The sequence below is a fragment of the Oryctolagus cuniculus genome, chromosome 6 (genome assembly GCF_051225735.1).
Source record: "Oryctolagus cuniculus isolate XC-2025 breed Fujian yellow rabbit chromosome 6, ASM5122573v1, whole genome shotgun sequence".
NCBI classification, from domain to species: domain Eukaryota; kingdom Metazoa; phylum Chordata; class Mammalia; order Lagomorpha; family Leporidae; genus Oryctolagus; species Oryctolagus cuniculus.
In genome coordinates, this window is record NC_142872.1 from 123,976,297 (window position 1) to 123,999,621 (window position 23,325).

Genomic DNA, 23,325 nt, shown 5'->3' on the forward strand with positions numbered 1-23,325 from the left:
TACCTGCTACACCACAGCATTGGCCCCTTCCCTAAAGATTTATTTATTTATTTAAATGAGTTACAGAGAGACAGGGAGAGACAGATCTTCCATCTGCTAGTTCACTTCCCAGATGGTCATGATAGTCAGGGCTGGGTAAGGCAGAAGTCAGAGGCTTCTTCCGGGTCTCCCACATGGGTGCAGGGACCCAAGCACTTGGGCCATCCTCTGCTGCTTTCCCAGGCACATTAGCAGGGAGCTGGATTGGAAGCGGAGCAACTAGGACCCGAACCGGTGCCCATATGGGATGCTGGCATTGCAGGTAGCAGCTTTACCCGCCATGCCACAGAGCCAGCCCCCATCTTCATAGCTTTAAGCAAGAGGCTCCACTGGTGTATTTTGCACTGGTCCCCACAAATGACATAGCTGGTCCTGCCTGTGACGTTTGTTACGCAACCTTGAGTTGTTCTGCACTTGCCTGTTTTCTTCAGGAAACAGATTCCTAATGTCTTGGTATGGCTTGGCATGAAAAGCTTCTCATCTTCTCTTACCCCTCACCCATCCCGACACCCCGAAAACTGCCTTACCTTCCTTTCGCTCAACTTTGGCCCCCTCCCCTGAAAATATTCATACAACTTGCAGGTTCTGAACTTGGAGGCCTGCCTGCTGCTTCCTGCTTCCATCGTGCCCTGGGGTGAACTTCTGTCTCACTTTCCCTAGCCAACTCCGACTTAACCTGCAAGCCTGCACTTAGATGTCACTACCTCTGGGAAGCCCTACCCGATTTTCCCAGGGCGGAGACACAGGCTGTCACTGTACCTGCACTGAACATATCCAGGCTCTTAGCTTACTGCTATGCTATTGTCTGTTTCTCGGTCTTCACGCTGAGCTCCAAGAAGTTGCTCAGGAAGGGTTTTTTTTTTTTCTTTTTTCTTTCTTTCTTTCTTTCTTTTTTTTTTTTTTTTTTTTTTGACAGGCAGAGTTAGACAGTGAGAGAGAGACAGAGAGAAAGGTCTTCCTTTCCATTGGTTCACTCCCCTAAATGGCCGCTACAGACGGCGCGCTATGGCCAGAGCTGTGCCGATCCGAAGGCAGGAGCCAGGTGCTTCCTCCTGGTCTCCCATGTAGGTGCAGGGCCCAAGCACTTGGGCCATCCTCCACAGCAGAGAGCTGGAATGGAAGAGGAGCAACCGGGACAGAATCCTGTCCTCCAACCGGGACTAGAACCCGGGGTGCCGGCGCCGCAGGCGGAGGATTAGCCAAGTGAGCCTCAGCGCCAGCCCAGTAAGTTCTTATCCACTGGGTGATGGGTGAAGGAAAGAATGGGTCGGTGGCTTACCAGGAGATTGTCTGGGGGGCCTCTCCAGCTCTTTTGTCTCATCTGGGAATGAGCAGTACATTCCTCGTTGCAGAGGGCATTTGGCTGCACCCTGCGCGTAGGCACGTGATCTTCTTTTCCAACACGTCTAGGGAAGACACGGCCTTCCATTTTTCTTTCCTGGAAAACTTGCGCTCTGAACTTCTCAGCATTTGGAGGGGCCCTGCAATCTCTCCTTGCCCACATCAAAGGCCCAGACCTTCCCTAGCTCAAGGATGCTCTCATTCTTGGAGCAAGTGTCTCTCTCTGCACCTTTCCTGGTCTAATCCCCTTTCACAAGGCAGGCCCTGGAAATGCTAACTCCTCACAGTATTAATGCAACCAACCCCTCTCTGCTTTCCCCCTCATGGCTTGTTTTTGACATGTTCAACACACATTCAGACTAACATCATAGTGCATTATTGCCTCCAGACAAGACGAAGCAACTTGGAGAGCAGGGGCGGGCTGTTACCAACTCACCGTTGTAGCCTTATGGCTCACACAGAGAGGCATCCAAAGTTAACACGGGGCCATGTGCCTCTTTCACAGATATATTGAAACACACTTAGTCATAGGAAAGAAGGAATGTGAGGGAGGAAAGAAACAGAGTGGCTTTGCATCATGGAAAGAATTTCACCCAACTTGCTGGAAAACACCAGAACTTGTGAGGTGTGGGTGAAGGGGAAAAAATTGGAAATTAAGACAAGGAAAAGGGGGCTGGCGCTGTGGCATAGTGGGTAAAGCCGCCACCTGAGGCGCTGGCATCCATGTGGGTGCTGGTTAGCATCCCAGCTGATCCACTTCTGATTCAGCTCTCTGCTATAGCCTGGAAAGGCAGTGAGAGATGGTCTAAGTCCTTGGACCCCTGCACCTGCATGGGAGACCCAGTTCTTGGCTCCCGGCTTCAGATTGGCCCAGCTCTGGCCATGGTGGCCAATTGGGGAGTGAACCAGCGGATGGAAGATCTCCCTCTCTCTCTCTCTGCCTCTATAATTCTGCCTTTCAGATAAATATATAAATGTTTAAACACACACACACATGGGAAAGGGCCTGGGCGCCAAAGAGGTTTTAAGTCTTAAAAGAGCTAGAGGTGAGAAGTGTCTACACTGGGAAAAGAAGGTACCATGGAAAGAGTGATGAGTGGGGGAGCAGTAGGAGTGAGCTGCAGGCCAACCTGACCATGGCATAGAGGCTGCATCCTTTTGAAGTAACACTTTGACAGTAGGGACTCCCTTTTGGAGCACCTGCGACTCCATCTTGAGAAAGCATGCCCCCACCGTGAGATTCTGGTCTGAAACGCTGATCTTTAACACTCAGACAACAGCAGTCTCCTACATCACACTTGGCAACCTGCATCACACTTGGCAAGGCATAGAAACCCCTCGCATGATTGCTCAAGCTTAAAAACAGATAGGCTACACCTGGGTTAATAAGATTGCAATTTGTCTATGGCCCACATATGATTTAGTCCAATATCTGGATTGATGTCAAGATTATAATTGAAATTGTTAAGATTATAACTGGTATTGTTCAGATTCTAATTGATATTAGTTTCGCATGTACTTTAGGTCAGCTTGACCCCAGTAACCGCATATTCCCCTTCCTGTTTTTGTGTTTTTTGCCTTTATAAATCCTGTTGTTTTGTGTTTCAGGGCCGAGAGTTTTTTGGGGCATGAGCCCACTCTCTGCTGCTGGCAGTAAAGTTCTCCAAGATTTATCAGCGTGTGGTGCTCCTCTGTCAGCATTCACTCAGGCACAATCCTGTGCTAGAAGAGGGGGAGCAAGTGTGCCCCCCACCCCCAGCTCAGGCTCCTAGGTCTGAAAACAAGGTGACTTTTCCCAATGACTTTATTTATTTTCTTTAAAGATTTATCTTTATTTATTTGAAAGTCAAAGTTACAGAGAGAGTGATCTTCCATCTGCTAGTTCACTCTCCAAATGGCCACAACGGCCAGGGCTGGGGCAAGGTGAATCAGGAGCCAGGAGCTTCATCCGGGTGTCCCACGTGGGTGCAGGGGCCCAAGCACTTGGGCCATCTGCTGCTGCTTTCCCAGGCCCTTAGCAGGGAGCTGGATCCAGAAGTGGAGCAGTCAGGACATCACTGACTGCCTGCCAATGCCTTTATTGCCAATAGCAGGCCCCAGCTGTGAGGAAGCCCTGCAGGCTGATCCTGGCACCCTCCTCCCTCTGGATCAACAGGACTCCAAGGACACCGACAGCAACATCTTTTCAGTGAACTTCATCTGCACACATACGATTTCTCTCCACCTCTCGCCGCAGCTAGGTTTCGTTTCCCTTATGCTTGTCATTCAGAGCAATTTGGCAGATCCTGAATAGTGAGTTCCCCTGAGACAGAAAAATTCCCTTGAATGCATGGCATGTGGCTAATGAATCTGAAACGCTGGTGGGGAAGGAAAACGGGGCGGTAGCTCCGGGAACTTGCTTGTAGCTTGAAATTGTAAGGCAATATTCTTCATTCTGACATGTCCACTGCACACTAACAGGTGCCCCTATCTGGCGACAAGCAACTGTAGGCATAATTAAATATTAAATGGAAGACGGGGTGGGGGAGGAACTCATCTCTAATGTGAAAGAAAACAGAACTTTGTAGTGAGAAAACAAACCTAAACTGACCAACTCCCGCGGCCCCGTGACTTATCGTGTCTGATTAAGGGCATTTCTCTGGGAAGGCGCCTAATTCGGTTAAAACCAAGGCGGCAGCTTTGCAGCCTTGTGAAACCAACTCGTCCTGGGCCATGAAACTTGTCCAAATCCGAAATAAAACCTTCTCCAGTGCCCCTTATCGGAGGTTCCTGCGACCCTCGGCTTACACAGCGGCAGGGGGCCAACCTTGGACCCGGGCCCTCACTCAAGGCCAACATCCCCCGCCCAGCCCTGCGCGTCTCAGGCTCTCTCCAGGAGCCGTGCCACGTCGGTCATCGGCATGATGACCCATGCAACAGACATGGGGAACAAGGCCAGCCGAGGCAAGGGGGAGCACGACCTCGACACACATCCTATTTTCTGGGAACGCCAACGGGGCTGGGAAAAGGAGATAAACAGCTAGCAGCGGGCCGGACGCCGGTTCAAAGCGCTGCAGCTGGCTGCAATCCCAGCGCGCAGCTTCCGCTCCCGCGGCTCGCGCGGTCCCCACCGAGGGGTACCCAGGGGATTATCCGAGGGAGGCAGCAGGAGGCGGGGAAGCACCGCCGTCTACACTGCGAAACAATCTGGGTCGCGTGACGAAGTCGCACCAATGGCCAGGGGGCGGAGGGGAAGGCCCGGAACTCCCCCGCGGGCGGCCGCCCGGGCGCGCGCAGGAGGAAGGGACCCTGGGTTTGTTTACTCTGGGCCCGCAGCGGCCGCAGCTGGCCGGAGCCCGCGGTGACGTCACGGGCCCGGCCGCGGGTCACGTGCGCCGCCCCGCCCCCCGTCCCTCCCGCGCGTGCCGCCGCCGCCGCCGCCTTCGGAGCGTAGGGTCCGGCCGGGGACAGCCGCTCAGAGCTCTCGAGGGGATCGCGGAGCCAGGCGGGCGAGCGCGCGCGGGTCGGGAGCCGGAGCGGCGTCGGAGCGGGCCGGAGGGGCGCGGCGGGCCCAGGGTTACGCGGTCGAAGCTCTCGCAAACTTGGGCGCGCACTCGGCGCCACTGCGCCCGCAGCCAGAAAAATGAAGATGGTCGCGCCCTGGACGCGGTTCTACTCCAACAGCTGCTGCCTGTGCTGCCATGTCCGCACCGGTACCATCCTGCTCGGCGTCTGGTACCTGGTGAGCGCAGCCTGCGGCCGCGGCGCACACCTGCTGGGCTGGGCCTGGCCGGGCGGGTGGGCGCTGGGGACCCTGGGACCCCCACCCCAGGTTCCCGGCCCGCGCCCTCGCCCTAAGCCCTCGTCTTACTTTCCACGCCCCCAAGTTCGTGCCCGGGTCGGCCTCGGGGTTGGGTGACGCGGGCGCTCATCCGCCTAAAGTTGTATTCTTAGAAACTTAATGCTCCTGGCGAGCGTGCGCGGGGGCAGCCCCCAGGCACCCGGGGGCCCGGAGGGGCCTGGAGTCCGGAGCGGTGGGGGCGGGAGCTGGGATCCTGGGGGCACGCGTGTTTCCTGCCCCTCCTGCTGCGGCTCGTCCGGTTTACGTGTGCGGGAGCCGGGGACGAGGTGCGGGGCACGGCCGGGTTGGGGTGCAGCGTGCAGCCCTGCGGGCTTGACCGCGCAGTCCCCGCCTTCCGCGCGCCTTGGGGCCGGGTGTTTAACGGTGTGGGGCTCTCGCCGGCCGCTGTGAATGGGTTTGTTTTACAGCCCTTGCTGTCGGCTGGGGTTTCACACCCCCCTCCCTCGGTCCGCCCAGGGAGCGGTGATCTCCGTTCCTTCTCCTGACCGACACCACGGGTGGCCCCACTCCCTCACCCCGCCCCTGAGGTTCGAGGTTTTAGGGTCTTCTCTGTGGGAAGCCGTGGTTGTTGGGGGACTGAGGAGCCTCGGTGGCGTCCTGCCCTGTGCCGCCCCGCCTGGATCGTTGGCGCTCCTAGGCTGCACCCACCCGGGGTCGAAGCCGCTGCATTCTAGGTTCTGTGACGTCGTGGTGGAGTTAGTGAGGACCACTGCGTGACCAGGGAGTCCCCCACAACGACAGTTTAACTTTTCGGGGAGGACGCATTCTCAGCTCCTTGGTCATGAGCCAGAGTTTAGTATTTGATCTTTTTGTTTTCCGTCTTTTTATATATTCATGCATACATATTCATACACACACACACACACACATATATATAGTGATCAATTATGTGGAATTGTGGACTCCTTGTGCCACTTTAAGCAAAACTGCCCCCCCCCCGTGTTTATTGTGCTATTTGTAGTTTCAAGTTTCCTTTAGTCAATGCCCATGGTGGACCCACAACAGACATTTTTGGCCTTAAAAGCTTTGCAGCACATCTTTGGTATGTGCGGGTGCTTGCGGCGCAGTGTGAGTGCAGATTGAACATCAGCATATTGGCTCAACCCTGACTCTGCTGAGAGCCAAGGAATTCTTTACAGAAATGTGAAATCGTAGCGCAGTGAGAGTAGGTGGCTTCAGAACGGCGCTGCCGCGCTGGAGCCAGATTGTTTTATACAAATGCCCTGTGTCCTCCTTGAAAACCTTCAGATCTGCAGACTTGCAAGTAAGTGAATGTAATTTGTAAAATCTAGGGCACTGCATTAGGCAAATGTACTACATGATCTACAGGAAAGATAAATCTGCTTGAGCCTGTTGCTGGCCGGGAGCCAAGCAGACAGTATTGGTGCGAGTGCTCAGCAGGCTTCATCTACTATGTGAGCAGCTCTTTGTGGGAAGTAGTTACTGGTGGGCAGAGCATTTGGAAATTTGCAACCACTTCTGCAAGAGAATCAGAAGGCTTTCTGGAGATGTGAATAGGAAAGCTGCTTTAGGTAAACCCAGTATGTGGGAAACCTGTCTTCCATTTTTCCACTTCGTTTTTATGTTTTCAATTTGTTTCTTTTATTATCTTCTTTTTAGATAGAAAGTTTCTTTATACTTTTAAATAAACTTCCATTATCTAAAATAAAATATCAATATCCACGAACATTTAAAGCTTTCTTTTCTTTTTTTTTTTTACATTTTTTTTTATTTCAAAGGTAGACAGATCTTTCATCCACTTGTTCACTTTCTAAACACCCACAATAGCTGGGGTTAAACCAGGCTGAAGCCCGGAACCCAGAACTCAATCCAGGTCTCCCCACCAGGGCTGCAGGGACCCAAGTACCTGAGCTATCACCTCCTGACTTCTAGCGTGCACATTAGCAGGAAGCTGGGTTGTATGTGGAGTAGCTAGGACCAGCACTCCAGCATAGCATGTGGGCATCCCAAGCAGCAGTGACTATCCCAAGGGATCTTTTTAAGTACTTTTTCCAATTGTTTGCTAACAGTGCCAGTTACTAAAATTATGTGTGCCAAGTACTATACTACATGCTTTGCATAATCTTAACTTTTTTAAGTTTTCAATTAAAAATGATTTATTTATTTATTCGAAAGGCAGAGTTGGTGAGAAAGAGAGATAGGGGGTCCTCCACTCCTGGTGGGGGGGGGGGAGAGGGAGGGAGGGAGAGAGAGAGGAAAGGAGTGGGAGAAGGTTTCTCCATCCCTGGTTCACTCCCCAAATGGCCGCAATTGAGTTGATTAGAAGCCAGGAGCCAGGAGCTTCTTCTGGGTCTCCTCTGTGAGTGCAGGGGCCCACGTACTTGGGCCACCTTGCCTAGCTTTCCCAGGCACATCCATCAACAGTGAGCTGGATAGGAAGTGGAGCAGCTGGGACTGGAACCAAGGACTGGAAGCAGTGCCCATATGGGATGCAGGCACTGCAGGTGGCAGCTTTACCCAGCGACAGCCCCAGTTTTGTTTTTCTTTTAAAATTTGTTTATTTGAAAGGCAGAGTTACACAGAGGGAGAGAGGGAGGGAGAAGGGAGAGAGAGAGAGAGAGAGAGAGAGAGAGAGATCTTCCATCTGCTGGTTCACTCCCCTGATGGCTACAATGGCCTGGGGCTGGCCAGGAGCCAGGAGCTTCATTTGGGTCTCCCATATGGGTGGCAGGGCCATCTTCCACTGCTTTCCCAGGCACATTAGCAGAAACCTGGATCAGAAGTGGAGCAACCAGTACTTGAACCAGTGTCCATATGGGATGCTGGCCTTGCAGGTGGTGGTTTAACCCTCTGCACCACAACGCAGCAACATAAACTGAATTTTTACATGTTCTCACTGTGATTGATTTTCATACTTCCGCTGGATAGATGAGAAAACCAAGGAAAAGAGAACTTAGTGATTTACTTATGTTTCATGGTTAGTTTGTGGTCTCAGATGTTCGTTTGGTCTTTTTTAAATTTTAAGTTATAAAAAATACATTTCATATATAATATGTTCAGTTTCCCTCCTTTTTTAACCTTTAAAAGTTGTGTTTTTGTTTCTTTCAGGCCTGCCATAAACGTGATTTCAGGTTTTTATATTAGAGATGATTTTTTTGTTTATTTTCCCTTTTATTGCGACATAATTTTCATACAGTGAAATTCAAAATGTTAAATGTACCATTCACTGAGCTGATAGCTGCAAATGCTTATGTTATCCACACCCCTAGAGAACATTTCCCAAACCCCAGAAATTTCCTTGTGCTTCTGCCCTGTTAATCTCCATCACCCATGGCCATGCTGTCCATCAGGTGCTTTTTTGCCTTTTTGTATGAATGGAATGATGCTGTGTGTGCACGTTGGTGTGCAGCTCCATTCACATAGCGTAGCTTCTTTTAGATTCATTCATGTTTTGGGAGCATATCAATAGCTTGTTCCTTTTTATTGCTGAGTATTATTTTATTCCATGAGGACACCACAATCTGTTTATCCATTTGCCTGATGGTAGACATTTGGGTTGCTTCCAGTTTGGAACTATTAGAATACAGATGCTCTGAAATTTGTGCAGAAGGCTTCTTGTGGACGTGTTTTTATTTCTGTTGTGTGAATACCCAGGGGTGGAATTGTTAGTCCTTGAGCAATGTGTGGGTTTAAGAATTTGCTGGGGCTGATGCTGTGGCTCAGTGGGTTAAGCTACCGCCTGCAGTGCTGGCATCCCATATGGGAGCCAGTTTGAGTCCCAGCTGCTCCACTTCTGATCCAATTCTCTGTTAATGAGCCTGGAAAAACAGCAGAAGATGGCCCAAGTGCTGGAGCTCCTACACCCACATGGGAGACCCGAAGGAAGATACTGGCTCTTAGCTCTGGCTTGGCCCAGCCCTGCTGTTGCGGCCATTTGGGGAGTGAATGAGCAGATGGAAGATCTGTCTCTTCCCCTCTCTTTCTGTAACTTTTTTATTTATTTGAGAGGCAGAGGCAGAGAGAGAGAGAGAAAGGTCTTCCATCTGTGGTTTACTCCCCAGATGGCTGCAACAGCTGGAGCTGGGCTGATCCGAAGCCAGGAGCCTGGAGCTTCCTCCATGTCTCCCTTGTGGGTACAGGGGCCTAAGGACTTGGGCCATCTTCCACTGCTTTCCTAGGCCACAGCACAGAGCTGATCAGGAGAGGAGCAGCAGGGATTTGAACCAGTGTCCATATGGGATGTTGGCACTGCAGGCAGGGGCTTTACTTGCTACACCACAGCACCAGCTCCAATAAATAAATCTTAAAAAAAAAAAAAAAAAAAAAAGCACCTGTTGCTAGCCAGTTTTCCAAAGTAGTTCTGTATTTTGTACCTCCACAAGCAGTGTATGAAGTTCTGATTGTTCCATATTCTTTCCAGTGTTGGTGGTTCAGTCATTTTATTAGATGTCGGCACAGGTAGTGGTCGTTCGTAGTGGCTTTGCTTGTCCCGCACGAATGATGATATGGGAGAGTTTAATGTTGTCTATTGACCAAACGTACGTCTCCTTTTGTTAAGTGCTATTTCTTGCTCATATTTATTGGGTTTTGTCTTTAATCATATTGATTCGTGGAATCAGTTCTTTGTTAGCTGTGTATTTTGTGAATATTTTCTCCTAGTGTGTGGCTTGGCTGCTCGACTTCATGAGATTCTTGTAATTTAATAAGTTTGATTAAATTTGATTTGTCAGCCTTTTCCCATTGCGGTCAGCACTTTCTGTGGGCTGAGAAATCTTTCCCTGCCCCAAGGTTGTAAAGAGTCTCTTTGGTTCTCTTCTAGTTTTTTGGCTTTGACTTTTATGTTTAGATTTGTGATCCATCCCAGGTCAGTTTTTGTGTATGATGGGAGCTAGGAATTGTTATTGGTTTATTTAAAAAGGGAGTTTAATTGCTTAACAAAATTTGAATTATTACATAAACTTTAATAACCACAACCATTTTGGGAAAGTAAGATGCTTATCCATCTTCAGAGGGAATAAAGACTGACTTATGCTGGTTTCCAGAGAGATCACAGGAGCAAAGAAAGACTTGCTGCACACTGAGGGCTGTGCCCTCTGGGGTCCCCGCCCCCAGCAGTCCTTGTCCTTGGCACATTTGGCCGTCTCAATCCCTGGCCTCTGCATCAGTGGTTCCAAGCAACTACTGCTAGGAAACATTCCAAAAAGGAATGAATATGTGCATACTTTGTTTTGCTACCATTTGTTTTGCTATGTAATACAGTGTAACAGCTATTTGCATAGTATTTACATTGTATTAGGCATTGCAAGTAATCTAGAGGTGATTGGAAGTGTATGGGAAGATTCTCTGCAAACACTTGCCATTTTGTATGACAGACTTGAGCATCCCAAGTCTTGGACCCAGTCCCCCAGATACTGAGGGATGAGTGTGCTGTCAACCTGAATCCATTAACTTCCTCCCTAAATTTGCTCACGCTGTATAGTCTCTGATTCCAAGTCCATGTCCCATAATTTTTTAAAAAGATTTATTTATTTACTTATTTGAAAGGCAGAGTTACAGAGAGGCAAAGAGAGAGAGAGAGATCCATCTTCCATCCAATGGTTCACTCCCCAATTGTCCACAATGGCTGGAACTGAGCAAATCTGAAGCCAGGAGCCAGGTGCCTCCCTCTGGTCTCCCACACGGGTGCAGGGGCCCAAGCACTTGGGCCATCCTCCACTGCTTTCCTGGGTCATAGCAGACAGCTGGATCAGAAATGGAGCAGCCGGGACTGGAACAGGTGCCCATATGGAATGCTGGCGCTACAGGCAGCAGCTTTACCCAGTGTGCCACAGCGCTGGCCCCAACATCCTATTAATTTTTGCTGAACTTTCTGGATATCTCTTTATTCTCTCCTATTCCTTTTCTTGCTACCATTTTTTTTCATTTAGGCTCTTATTTGGCTGTTATAATGTGATAACTGGTCTCCCTCCTTGAACTTCATCTGTACCTAGTGGCTGCAGCCACATCTCTTTCCCCTTCTCGCCATCCTTCCCTTTCTAGTTGTCCTTTTTTTTTTTTTTTTTAAAGATTTATTTATTAATTTGGAATGTGGAGTTGCAGAGGCAGGGATAGAGAAAGAGAGAGAGGTCTTCAGTCTGCTGGTTCCCTCCCCAAATGCCAAATGGCTGTAATGGCCGGAGCTGGACCTATCTGAAACCACGTGGGTGTAGAGGCCGAAGGACCTGGGCCATCTTCTGCTGTTTCCCCAGGCTATAACAGAGAGCTGGATGGGAAGTGAAGCAGCCAGGACTTGAACTGGCACCCATATTGAATGCTGGTGGCTTCACCCACTACGCCACAGCTCCAGCCCCTTGTCCTCCTTTTTGATATGCATGACTGTGACAGTTGCAAGCCAGTACTTAAGCCCTAAATCCTGATTCATTCAGATTTGACAAGCTTAAGTTATTTGCCTATCCCTGAACCAAACACTGGGGCCAGGGACACACGACTGGATCTTGATATGCTTAGGTCTGGGCTAGCCTCTTGCCCTTGAACTATAGAGTAGGAGGGCTGTGAACGGCAGGTGTGGTTAGCTTTATATGTAGCAAAGAATCAGACTTCCATGGGAGGAGGAGGGGGAATGTTTGGAGAAGAGTGAAAGAGGCTTGCCACCCTCCTTAGGGTAGGGTCCACAGCTCTTAGGGCATTTGGTTTACTTAAGTACCATCAGAATGTGCAAGCACACTTTTTGCTTTCCGGTATCTTTTGCTGTGTAACCGCTGCTACTGGTAGTTGGAAGCATCAGTCTTTGGAGCCTTTGTACTTACGTAGCTTCATTTTTAAAAAAAAAAAATCACTCCATCTTATTTTAGGGACCTAGGCCCTCAGTACATACACAATGAATAACTTTTTGTGCCAGACATGATTCTCAGGGTAGTTGGTCATGTAGCAGATTTTAAAGGATGAAAGAGTTCAACTTGGTCTCACTGGCGTTGTGACCCGGTTCTTCACCTAATCAACTCGATGGCTCACTTTCAAAGTCACAGCTTGCTTGTGGCCCCAAGCTTGATGGTTCTCTTCGTATCCAGTGCTGGTGTTATGACTTTTTTTTGGAAGGTGGAGGGCGGTGTGTCTGGGAATGTGATGAGAAAACTGGCATTTTGTGTTTGTAGAGTGATTAATAGTTTTTAGTGTGCTCTCACATTTCTTCCCACTGAAACCTCAAAGCACCTCTGGGTCAGGCAGGATAGGTGGAGGTAGCCTCATGTGCCATGAATAGTTTCCAGTTGTCAGATTCGATGACTTGGCCTGTGATTCCCCAGCAAACCATGGGTGATTCATGGTACTTACGTAACCCTTGCTGCCTGGCATCTTTGCTCCCACGGCAGATCCAGAAGGACTAACATTAGGCTACAGAGTTAGGATTTTGCTCTGTAGGCAGCGGGAAATCCTTGAGGAATTTAGAATGAGGTGATAGGATCAAAGCAGTTTTCAAGGAAGATTAAAATGGCAGGATGTTTTAGCTGGCTGGAGGCCAGGTAGTGTCATAATCCCCTAGATAAGAGACAAGGCAGGTGCCAGTTCTTCCAGCCCTGGTCTCTGTTTGCTAATAATGTGAAAAAAATACCAATCTTTAAACTAGTCTTTCTTGCCACCCATTCTTTCTCCATGTGATTTAAGGGATTGAATACGTTTGGAAACTGAGGGATGTTAGATGTTTTTAAAAGTACAAGCCCAGGGCCGGCGCTGTGGCGTAGTGGGTAAAGCTGCCGCTGGTAAGGCTGCTGCCTGCAGTGCCGGCATCCCACATGGACGCTGGTTCTAGTCCTGGCTGCTCCTCTTCTGATCCAGCTCTCTGCTATGGCCTGGGAAAGCAGAGGAAGATGGCCCAAGTGCTTGGCTCCTGTACCCACATGGGAGACCTGGAAGAAGCTCCTGGCTTTGGATTGGCACAGCTCTGGCCATTGTGGCCGACTGGGGAGTAAACCAGCAGATGGAAGACCTCTCTCTCTCTCTCTCTTTCTCTCTCTCTCTCTCTGCCTCTCCTTCTCTCTCTGTGTAACTCTTTTAAGTAAATAAGTAAATTAAAAAAAAATACAAGCCCAACCCCACCCCTGTATAAAGGCTCAAGTGCAGCTCTGTAAGATATTGGCTGATGGAGATTTCAGTGATGTTTAATATCTTTTGTCCTTGTTTATGCTGTTAGGATTAGCTAGTCATCAGAACTTTAAAACATTTTTTTTTTAAATTTTATTTGATAGAGAGAGAGACAGAGAGAGAAGTAGATCTTCCATTTGCTGGTTCACTCCCCAGATGGCTGTAACAGCCCGGCTGAAGCCATGAGACTGGAGTGTTGTGCCTGAGCCAGTGCCAACAGAGGAGTGCCACGTGCTGATAAACTTTGAAGCGATGGAGAGGGGGCTTGCACTCTAAAGAACTATTGACCCTGAATCTCAAAAGCAACAGGGTTTATAAAGGCAAAAACCACAAGGAGGGGAGGAGGAATTGTTACGAGGGTCAAGCTGACCTGAAGCATATGGGAAACAATATCAATTACAATCCTGACATTAGGCCAGGTGCCAACCTAAATTGTGTGTGGGACACATACAGATTACAGTCTTGACATTAGTCCAAGTTCAACCTATCTGTTTTGAGCTCCAGCGATCATGCTAGGGGATTTCTGTGTTCGGCCAAGCGGAATGTAGTGTGCTGCTCTTGTCTTAGTTTTAGACAGAGTTGGTTTCAGACCACGGTGTCACAGTAGGGGGTGCTTTCTCAGGATGGAGTCCTGGGTGCTCTGAAATGGAGTCCCTCCTGTCAGGGTGTCACTTAAGGAACTCCATCCGGGTCTCACCCGTGGGTTGCAGGGACCCAAGTCCTTGGGCCGTCTTCCGCTGCTTTAAAGGCCAAGAAAAAAAGTTTATATCTGTTTATTGTTTATCAATGTTAGGGCTGCAGTTGTGGCTCAGTAGGTTAGACTACCAGCTGTGGTGCTGGCATCCTATGTGAGTGTTGGTTCCAGTGTGGCTGCTTCACTTTGAATCCAACTCCCTGCGGAAGGCACCTTGGAGACAGCAGAACGTGGCCTGAGCACTTGCGCCCTTGCCACCCACATGGGAGACCTGGATGGAGTTCCAGGCCCCTGACCTGCCCCTGGTGTAGCCCCAGTCAATGCAACCATTTGGGGGGGTAAACTAGTGGATAGAAGAGCTCCCTGCCCTGCTAGTTCTGCCTTTCAAATAAATAAGTCTTTAAAAAGAAAAAAAAAATCAGCCTCCCTGGGAAACTAAAAGCATCAAGTATTAAAGTGGTTGATGGGAGTTTTTCATTGCAGTGTGTATTGTGTTTAACTGGAAGTGTGAAGCGTGTGTTCTGCGAACTTACTTTTGAATTTTGGCCTTGAAAGAAGAGGCCATAACTCCCCCTATCCACCCCCTCCTTTCAGTTTTATTGCTCATTAAAGAGATGCTGATGGGTACACAGTAAGCCCTGGCTTCTTCCTCTTCCTTCCTGCTCCGTGGCAAGCCTGGAGGGGGATTGCTAAAGAGCTGTAAACTGGTTAACCCCATCTTACTGGAAGCTAAATGAAAATTGAGCCGAGGTTACACTTCTATTGTCCTGCAGCTTTGAAGGGTGTAGGGTTGCCTCTGCCGTCCGCTGCTGCCTGCCGCGGCTTCCACAGGAAAATTGTCATTTGGGGAAGTGTGTGGGGCCAAAACACACGCTGGCTCTGTCAAAACCGAAATTCCCAACCAGCCCCGGCCCTCCGTTGACTGTTTCATCCTTTAAAAGAGAATCCCTGCTCCCAGGAGCTGGGTTTTACAGATGGAAAAGGGCTGGAGAAAGCAGGAACTAGGAGTGAAAAGCAGACTGGTACTGGTTTTCCTTGTAAATCCAGGACTGGAAGACAGAACAATAGAGACCTAACTGATGGGTTAACCTCAGGCTCCCGCAGGTCACCCTTTGTGTAAGGATTAGGCAGAGGGAACTTGGCTATCTTGCTGAAGCTGGCTTGTTTGGGAAAAGTGGCTGTTATCTCTCTAATCCTGACTGTCTTGGAAGATCAGATAAACCACTTAGTTTCAGCCTGGTGACCTTTAGTGTGGGTGTGACTGCATTTTGGTTTTTAGCCTGTGAGGTCTGGTGCAGGGGCTTAGTCTAAAACAATGGCTTCCTGTGGTTTTTGTTTAAGAGCAGAATATGATTTATTCGTTAATAAGACTGAACTTTCCTTTTTTTTTTTTTTTCTGAGGATTTACTTATTTATTTGAAAGTCAGGGAGAGGTGGAGAGAGAGAGAGAGAGAGCGCTCGATCTTGATCTTCTGTCTGCTGGTTCATTCCCCCAAATTGTTGTAACAGCCAGGGCTGGGCCAGGCGGAAGCCAGCAGCCAGGAGCTTCACCTGGGTCTCCTACATGGGTGGCAAGGGCCCAAGCACTTGGGGCCATCTTCTGCTGCTTTTCCCATGCCATTATCAGGGAGCTGGATCAGAAGTGGAGCATCTGGGACTGGAACCAGTGCCCATATGGGATGCAGGTGTTGTAGGCAGCAGCCTTGCCTGCTGTGCCACAATGCCACTGCCACCCCCCCCTCCCTTTTTAACATATTAGCCTTAAACTGCTGCAGTTACTCAGGGAGCTTGTTGGATGGTGCAATGGTGGTGAAGCAGGAGCTCCTTGCCACAGAGTAAGGTCTGATACCTGCGTTGACTCAGTAGAGGGCTTGGACTTGCAAAATGGAGGTGCGATAGAGTGGGGAAGAAAGAGACATTAGGCAGGGGCAGATGGAATACCTCAGGGTCGACCCTAACGTCGTGAACCCTCAGCCTTCATGGAGCAGGGATGTGATCTTGTCGCTGCCCTTAGGTTGAACGCTTGGTTTTATTTAGGGCAGAGAGAGTCCCTGCTAGGGTTAGAAAGGGTCCGTCTCCCCCCACCCCCCATTTACTCCAGGTTCTTGTCTTCCCACTTATTAAGAATACAGCTGTAGGCAATGGTGGAGGTGCCCTGGAAAGTGGAATTTATGGAAAGCAAAGGGATAGTACAGACTCACATGTGACTGTGTTATGGGCCTGTGTCTAAGGATCTTGGTCTGTTCCAGGTTCTTGGCCCCCCAGAGGTAAGAATTCAAAGCAGTGGCATAAATGTGGTGCACACATGAGAGCAGGATCTATTTAAAAGTGAGAGAGGGGGTATACATTCACACAAGTGGGCGAGAGAGTTGCCTACGAGGAGGGAGAGTGGGGAGGGGACATGGAGCATGGCTCTGAAGCCCCTCCTACTTTATCAGTCTCTTTTATGAGATGGGGGTGGTGCCCTAACTGAATATACAGAGGGGGTGGAGTTTGATGTACATAAGGCTTTCTATGGCACCTCCCCATGGTATTTAACTTCCACATGGCCATCATGGCGTCTCCTCCTTCCTAGTCCTGGATGAGACACAGGTGTATCATGGGAAAGTAGGCCTACTAGATTGACAAGTAAGGGGATAGAATTACAGTGCCAGACTGGTAGAAATCCCAGCTCGTGTGTTCCTACCTAACTTCCCTGCCTAGTTTCCCTGCAACAAGTGCCGGCAACCTCACGAGGGAGAATTGCCCCTACTGTGGCTGGGGTCTTGCTTTCTATAGGATAAGAGTTGCGGCTCAGGGCAGGGCCCGACTGAATGTTCAGAGGAGGCAGGGTTTGGGGTGGGGCTGCAGCACACATGGTGGTTTCCAGGAAGGTGTCTCGGCATGTGGCACATGATGAGGAGTGGGTGTTGAATAGGCACAGCAGGTATTGCGTTTTGGGCCGTGTACAGTGCTAGCATCGTAGCAGTCCTTAGCTCCTTGCCAACCCGTATCAATTTTACATCAGGTGATCCCAGGGTAACTGGCCTATAAAACCAGGAGGCCAATTTTTGAAAATTTACTGGGCAAATATTGAGGTGAATATCCCAATCCTTAGGCTCCTTTAGAACATCCCCAAAACTGGTCGGAGGAGTTGCTGTATAACTCCCAGACGGTGTGCTTGCCTGGCTTGCGGTAAGCCAGTCTGGAAGAGTAGGTTTTATTTATTGCAGTGCGCAGAGCAAGGAGCCGGTCAGCTATCGCTCGATTCCCAGACTCCCCGAGGGAGTAAAGGTGGTGAATGTTAGGGTCCAGAGTTGGGGCTGAGCAGTGCTTGATCAGCTGGTGTTGTGTGCCTCTGTTGGCTAGTGCGCAGTGCGCATGACCAGCTGTTGATCAGTGATGGGGCCAGCATGTTTCCTTTGGAATGGCAAGAAGTGGGTTCCAGTCTGCCTGGGTCTAGGGGTAGACTGGACTTCCCTTTTCTTTGGTCAAGGCTTGAAGTTCTGAACTACATCTCAATGCAAGACCCATGGTGGCATGTCAGCCTTAGCAGTGGTTAGTGAATTCCTTCCTTCCTTCCTTCCTTCCTTCCTTCCTTCCTTCCTTCCTTCCTTCCCTCCCTCCCTCCCTCCCTCCCTCCCTCCCTCCCTCCCTCCCTCCTAGTGAGAGAGAGAGACAGAGAAAGGTCTTCCTTTTCTGTTGGTTCACCCCCCAAATGGCCACTATGGCCGGCGCGCTGTGCCAATCTGAAGCCAGGAGCCAGGTGCTTCTTCCTGGTCTCCCCTCCGGGTGCAGGGCCCAAGCACTTGGGCCATTCTCCACTGCCTTCCCGGGCCACAGCAGAGAGCTGGACTGGAAGAGGAGCAACCGGGACAGAATCCGGAGCCCTAACTGGGACTAGAACCTGGGGTGCTGGTGCCGCAGGCGGAGGATTAGCCTAGTGAGCCGCGTGCTGGCCAGGTGGTTAGTGGATTTCAAGGCTGTTGTGTGTGTGTTGGGGGGGGGGGGTGGACTCTGCCTGTGAGTTCTCTTAAGAGCTCTCAACAGAGGCCAGCACTGAGATGTTAGCTATTGAGGACAGGGACAGTTGTGCTGTTCCCCTGACTTCATGTGAGGTCAGCGTTACAGAGGAATTGCGAGCTGAATGTTGCAAGCTTGGGAAGACATACTGAGACCTGGTAAATCTACATCAAAGGTTACTAGGGATCGATGGAATTCGGTTACAAGGCCTGTGCATTCTTTTCCATTAGAGGACACTAAATTACTGTTGTGGGCTGATTTGAGTACTGTCTTGTCCATCTAGACAGCCTGGTGAGTCTGATTTCACACCAGGAGTGACAAATCTTCAGGCCAGGAGAACTTGTCCTCATCCAACTATGCTTAAACAGAGATGCCTGCTTCTGTATGGTCCATTGTTAGGCCTCAGTCTTGATTGCTCTGCCTTTTTGGCTTAACAGTCTTTTTTTGTTCTTAAGATAGTGTTATCTTCTCTGGCATTTTTCTGTTTTTTTTTTTTTTTTTTTTTTTTTTTTTTCCCCACAGGCAGAGTGGACAGTGAGAGAGAGAGACAGAGAAAGGTCTTCGGTCTTCCTTTTTGTGTTGGTTCACTCCCCAATGGCTGCTGCGGCCGGCGCACCGCGCTGATCTGAAGCCAGGAGCCAGGTGCTTCTCCTGGTCTCCCATGGGGTGCAGGGCCCAAGCACTTGGGCCATCCTCCACTGCCTTCCCGGGCCACAGCAGAGAGCTGGCCTGGAAGAGGAGCAACTGGGACAGAATCCGGTGCCCCAACTGGGACTAGAACCTGGTGTGCCCACGCCGTGGGTGGAGGATTAGCCTATTGAGCCGTGGTGCCGGCCTTTTAATTCACTTTCATTTACTTTTTTTTTGTTTTGTTTTATTTATTTGAAAGGGAGACTTACAAGAGGGATGGGGAGAAGAGAGAGGGAAGAGAGGGGGAGGGAGGGAAAGAGGAAGAGAGGGAGAGACGGAGAGAGGGAGAGAGGGAGGAAAAAAGGAGGGAGAAATCTTCCATCCACTGGTTCACTCCCTAAATGGTTAGGCCCAGCCAAAACCAGAATCCTGGAGCTCCATTTGGGTCTCCCAAGGGTGGCAGGGACCCAAGCACTGAGGCCATCTTCCACTGCTTTCTCAGGCACATTAGCTTTTAATTCACTTTCATATGATATAAACACAGTGGTTATAACAGGTGCAGTACTTAGGCAAGATGCATATTACTTCCTTTCTTACAATCTTCATATAGTTAGCAATTTGATTACTTTTATTCCTTCACAAGCTATTCAACAAAGCAATCTTTGTAATATTCTGGAAGAAGTGTGTAAGCAAGACTAGAAAAGATAGGAGCAGGTAAAGATGCCACGTGTGATGCTGGCACCCCATATTGGTGCCAGTTCGTGTCCCAGCTTCTCCACTTCTGATGCAGCTTCCTACTAACAACCTGGTAAAAGCAGCAGAAGATGGTTGGAGACCCAGGGCACCTGCCACCCATGTGGAGACCTGGATGAAACTCTGGACTTTGTCCTGGCCCAATGCTGGCTGTTGCAGCCATCTGGGGGAATGAACCAGTAGATGGAAGATTTCTTTCCTCCTGTCTCTGTAACTCTGACTTTCAAAATAGATAAATAGATTTTAAAAAGGAATAGAAAAGGTGGTTTTGTGTTTATATTAGTAGTACATAATAACTTACTAGGTGATCTTTTTTTTATTTACTTTGGGAATAGCTGAGAACTGTGGTCTTCAGAGGCCATACTTTTGAAGTAATCTGATACTGTTTTCTCTTATTTATTTATTTTGAAAGATCACTTATTTGAAAGGGGGAGAGAGAGAGATCTTCCATCTGCTGGTTCACTCCCAAATGGCTGCAACACCATGGTTGGGTCAGGCTGATGCCAGGAAACCAGAACTCCATCTGGATCTTCCATGAAGACTGCTCCTTTATCTAGATATATAGTAATGCATACTTATGGTGTAAACTTTATATATGGAAAGGCGAAATCATTATTCAGCAATTTAGCATTATTAAAATCCTTTCTTTGTCTTAGAGATGGTTACACTATAGTATATCACTGTGTTTGGTTCGACTTTTTTTTTTTTTTTTTTTTTTTTTTGACAGGCAGAGTGGACAGTGAGAGAGAGAGACAGAGAGAAAGGTCTTCCTTTGCCGTTGGTTCACCCTCCAATGGCCGCCGCGGCCGGCGCGCTGCAGCCGGCGCACCGCGCTGATCCGATGGCAGGAGCCAGGAGCCAGGTGCTTTTCCTGGTCTCCCATGGGGTGCAGGGCCCAAGCACCTGGGCCATCCTCCACTGCACTCCCTGGCCACAGCAGAGGGCTGGCCTGGAAGAGGGGCAACCGGGACAGAATCCGGCGCCCCGACCGGGACTAGAACCTGGTGTGCCGGCGCCGCTAGGCGGAGGATTAGCCTATTGAGCCGCGGCGCCGGCCTTTTTTTTTTTTTTTTAAATAATTATTTACTTGAAAGGCAGAGTTAGAGCGAGAGAGATACATCAAACTTCCAATCACTCCCCAATGACCTCAATGGCCAGAGCTGGGCCAGTCTGAAGCCAGGAGCCTGGAGTTTCTTTTGGGTCTCCGATGTAGTGCAGGGGCCCAAGGACTTGGACCATCCTCCACTGCTTTCCCTGGTGCTTTAGGAGGGAGCTGAAACAGCCAGCACTTGAACCAGTGCCCATATGGGATGCCAGCACTGCAGTTGGTGGCTTTACCCTTTATGTCACAGCAACGGACTGTTTTTTTAAAAGGTAGCTATTATCGTACTTTAGCAGCCTTTTGTTTGAATTCTAGAAAAATGGTATGTTGTCTTTCAAAATTTTTTGTTTTTGGACATGTTGGGTGTTTTGCCAGTTTGTTGGAAGATATTAGCCCTGGAGGGGGTGTTTGGTGCAGCGGTTAAGTGCATGATTGGCACGGTGCTGGCATCCCGTATTGGAGTCACTGCTTTGAATCCTAGCTACTATGCTTCAGTGCAGCATCTGGCTGATGTGCACCCTGGGAGGCAGCGTTACTGGGGGTGGCTGGAATAGAGATTCTTGCTGTTCCTCTAAGAAAGGAATTCCAGGTGTGAGACAGAGAGGAGTGGTAAGCAGGTAGCAAGGTTTAATGAGGTGGAGCATCCGCCAGAACTGATGGGCCTCTCTCCAAATGGATCAGAGAGAGTGCCCAGCCGTTGAGACTGGGCTAAAGCCTGGTGATAAAGTTTAATGAAGAGAATACACCCGGCAGGCCAGGTGGGCATCTCAGCGAAGGACTGAGGCTTATAAGGGAATGGGGTCCAGTTCTTCCCACCCTTTCTCTTCCTCACTCCCACCTTCTCATGGACAAAGGGTTTGCCGGGCATGAAATGGCTGAAATTCTCCCAAGGTTTTATTACCCAGTGTAATCAGACTGGGTAGCCCACTGGCCCCGGATTCTCCAGGAGTGCTTTCCTTGGAGGGGTGGAGGAGGACTGGGACCTCCTGTAAGTTATAGGGGGAAGGGCGGGACTTGCTGGATGAAGTACTGGGCTGCTTCCAGGTGCTTCGGAAGCTGCTCCGTTCCTGTTGCAGGTGCTTTGTTTTCCTTAGGCCCCCTCCACACACACACAGGCTAATTTCTATCTTCCTAATTAATAGTGGCAGTGATAATAGTTGGGTCCCTGCCATCCATGTGGGAGACTTAGATTGTGTTCTAGGTTCCTAGCTTTGAGCTGGCCCAGCCTTGGCTGTTGTAGGCCTTTGGAGAGAGAACCAGCACACAGGAGATCTCCCTCTGTCTCTCTCTGCCTTTCAAATAAGATAAATAAATAAAATTCTAAAAAAGTGGGAAGGTTTACTTCTCTTTTTTTTTTTTTTTTTTTGACAGGCAGAGTGGACAGTGAGAGAGACAGAGAGAAAGGTCTTCCTTTTTGCCGTTGGTTCACCCTCCAATGGCCGCTGCGGCCGGCACACCGCGCTGATCCGATGGCAGGAGCCAGGTGCTTCTCCTGGTCTCCCATGGGGTGCAGGGCCCAAACACTTGGGCCATCCTCCACTGCACTCCATGGCCACAGCAGAGAGCTGGCCTCGAAGAGGGGCAACCGGAACAGAATCCAGCACCCCGACCGGGACTAGAACCCTGTGTGCCGGCGCCGCAAGGCGGAGGATTAGCCTAGTGAGCCGCGGCGCCGGCGGAAGGTTTACTTCTAAAGCATAGTAGTCTTGAGTGGCATGAGAACTTTGTATCAGGTTGGTTGTCGGTTATGTCTGTTCATGTTCATTAGTAAAGCTGTTCTGTGAGATTCACTTTGGGCAGTTGTAGGAATGACAACTTCCAATAGTCTTTCAGAGTTTATTTTCTGTTAGGCCAAGTTGTTGCAGGGGGCTGGTTACAGATAGCTAACAGACCTAAGAGCGCTGTGCTTCTGCCCTGGAAATTAATTTAGCCATTTTGCACTTTATATGTTTCTCTTTTCTGGTGCCCAGCCTTCACATTTTTAATGCACAGAATTGAGGTCTCCATCGCCCATGTTTAGCTGAGCCCTGGGCTGGGCCTGTCTCTTCCCATTCAGAGACTCAACAGTTTTGGAGTTGAACTGGTGCTCTTATGCAGCGTGGGTGTCACAGGTGGTGGCTTTACCCTCTATGCCACAATGCCGCCCCCGCCCTGTGACTCTTGGGGCAACCTTGGTCTTGTTGCCGAACAATCTCTCCCCTACCACCACCCCAAACTAGTTGGGGGTGTTGTTATAGAACCACCAAACCTGGGTCCACTCACCTGGCACGCAGCAAGCCAATCGCTGACATGGGGTGGTGGGGGGAGAGTAGGTGTTTATTGCAAAGCACACAGCAAGGAGTGGAGTAGCTGTTGCTTAATTCCCAGGCTCCCTAGTGCATCAGGGGTGAAGGTTTTTATAGATGGAAAATGGGGGTGAGAGGTGGGTGATCAACTCATCTTCAAGAACCTGGTTAGTCAGTGGTGCTCCTGACCTTCCGTTGACCGTCTGGTGCTGCCTCTGGTGCTGCCTCTGGTGCTGCCGTGCTCTTTAGGGAGTGTCTATGGTGGCCAGCTGGGCTCCAGGTGGTCTGCGGCTGTTAGTCACCACCTGCCCCAGACCTGGAATTCCCCTGCCTGCGCCCGGAATTCCCCTAAAACAAAGCCCTCTGGACAGTGTTGGCCAACAAAGTTTTATCTATCAAAGAAGCAAATGACTCCTCCCACCCCCATTTTGTTTCCTTTGTTGTCTGCCCTAGGGAGTCCTGCATCAGTCCTTCCTTTTTTGATTGGAAAAGCAGAGTTACTGAGAAAGGAGGAGAGACAGAGAGAGATCTTCATCTGCTG

At 49.7% G+C, this 23,325-nt stretch overlaps 1 protein-coding gene across 1 annotated transcript in view; it reads left to right on the plus strand.

Moving 5' to 3' along the window:
* Positions 1 to 4,617: 4,617 nt before the first annotated feature.
* The window catches only part of LAPTM4B (lysosomal protein transmembrane 4 beta), a 71,987-nt gene continuing 53,279 nt past the window's right edge, over positions 4,618 to 23,325 (plus strand). Inside the window, exon 1 of the mRNA XM_008255778.5 lies at positions 4,618 to 5,101. Within this exon, the coding sequence (XP_008254000.2) occupies positions 5,003 to 5,101 (99 nt within the window). The 5' untranslated portion in view covers positions 4,618 to 5,002. The remainder of the gene's footprint in view (positions 5,102 to 23,325) is intronic.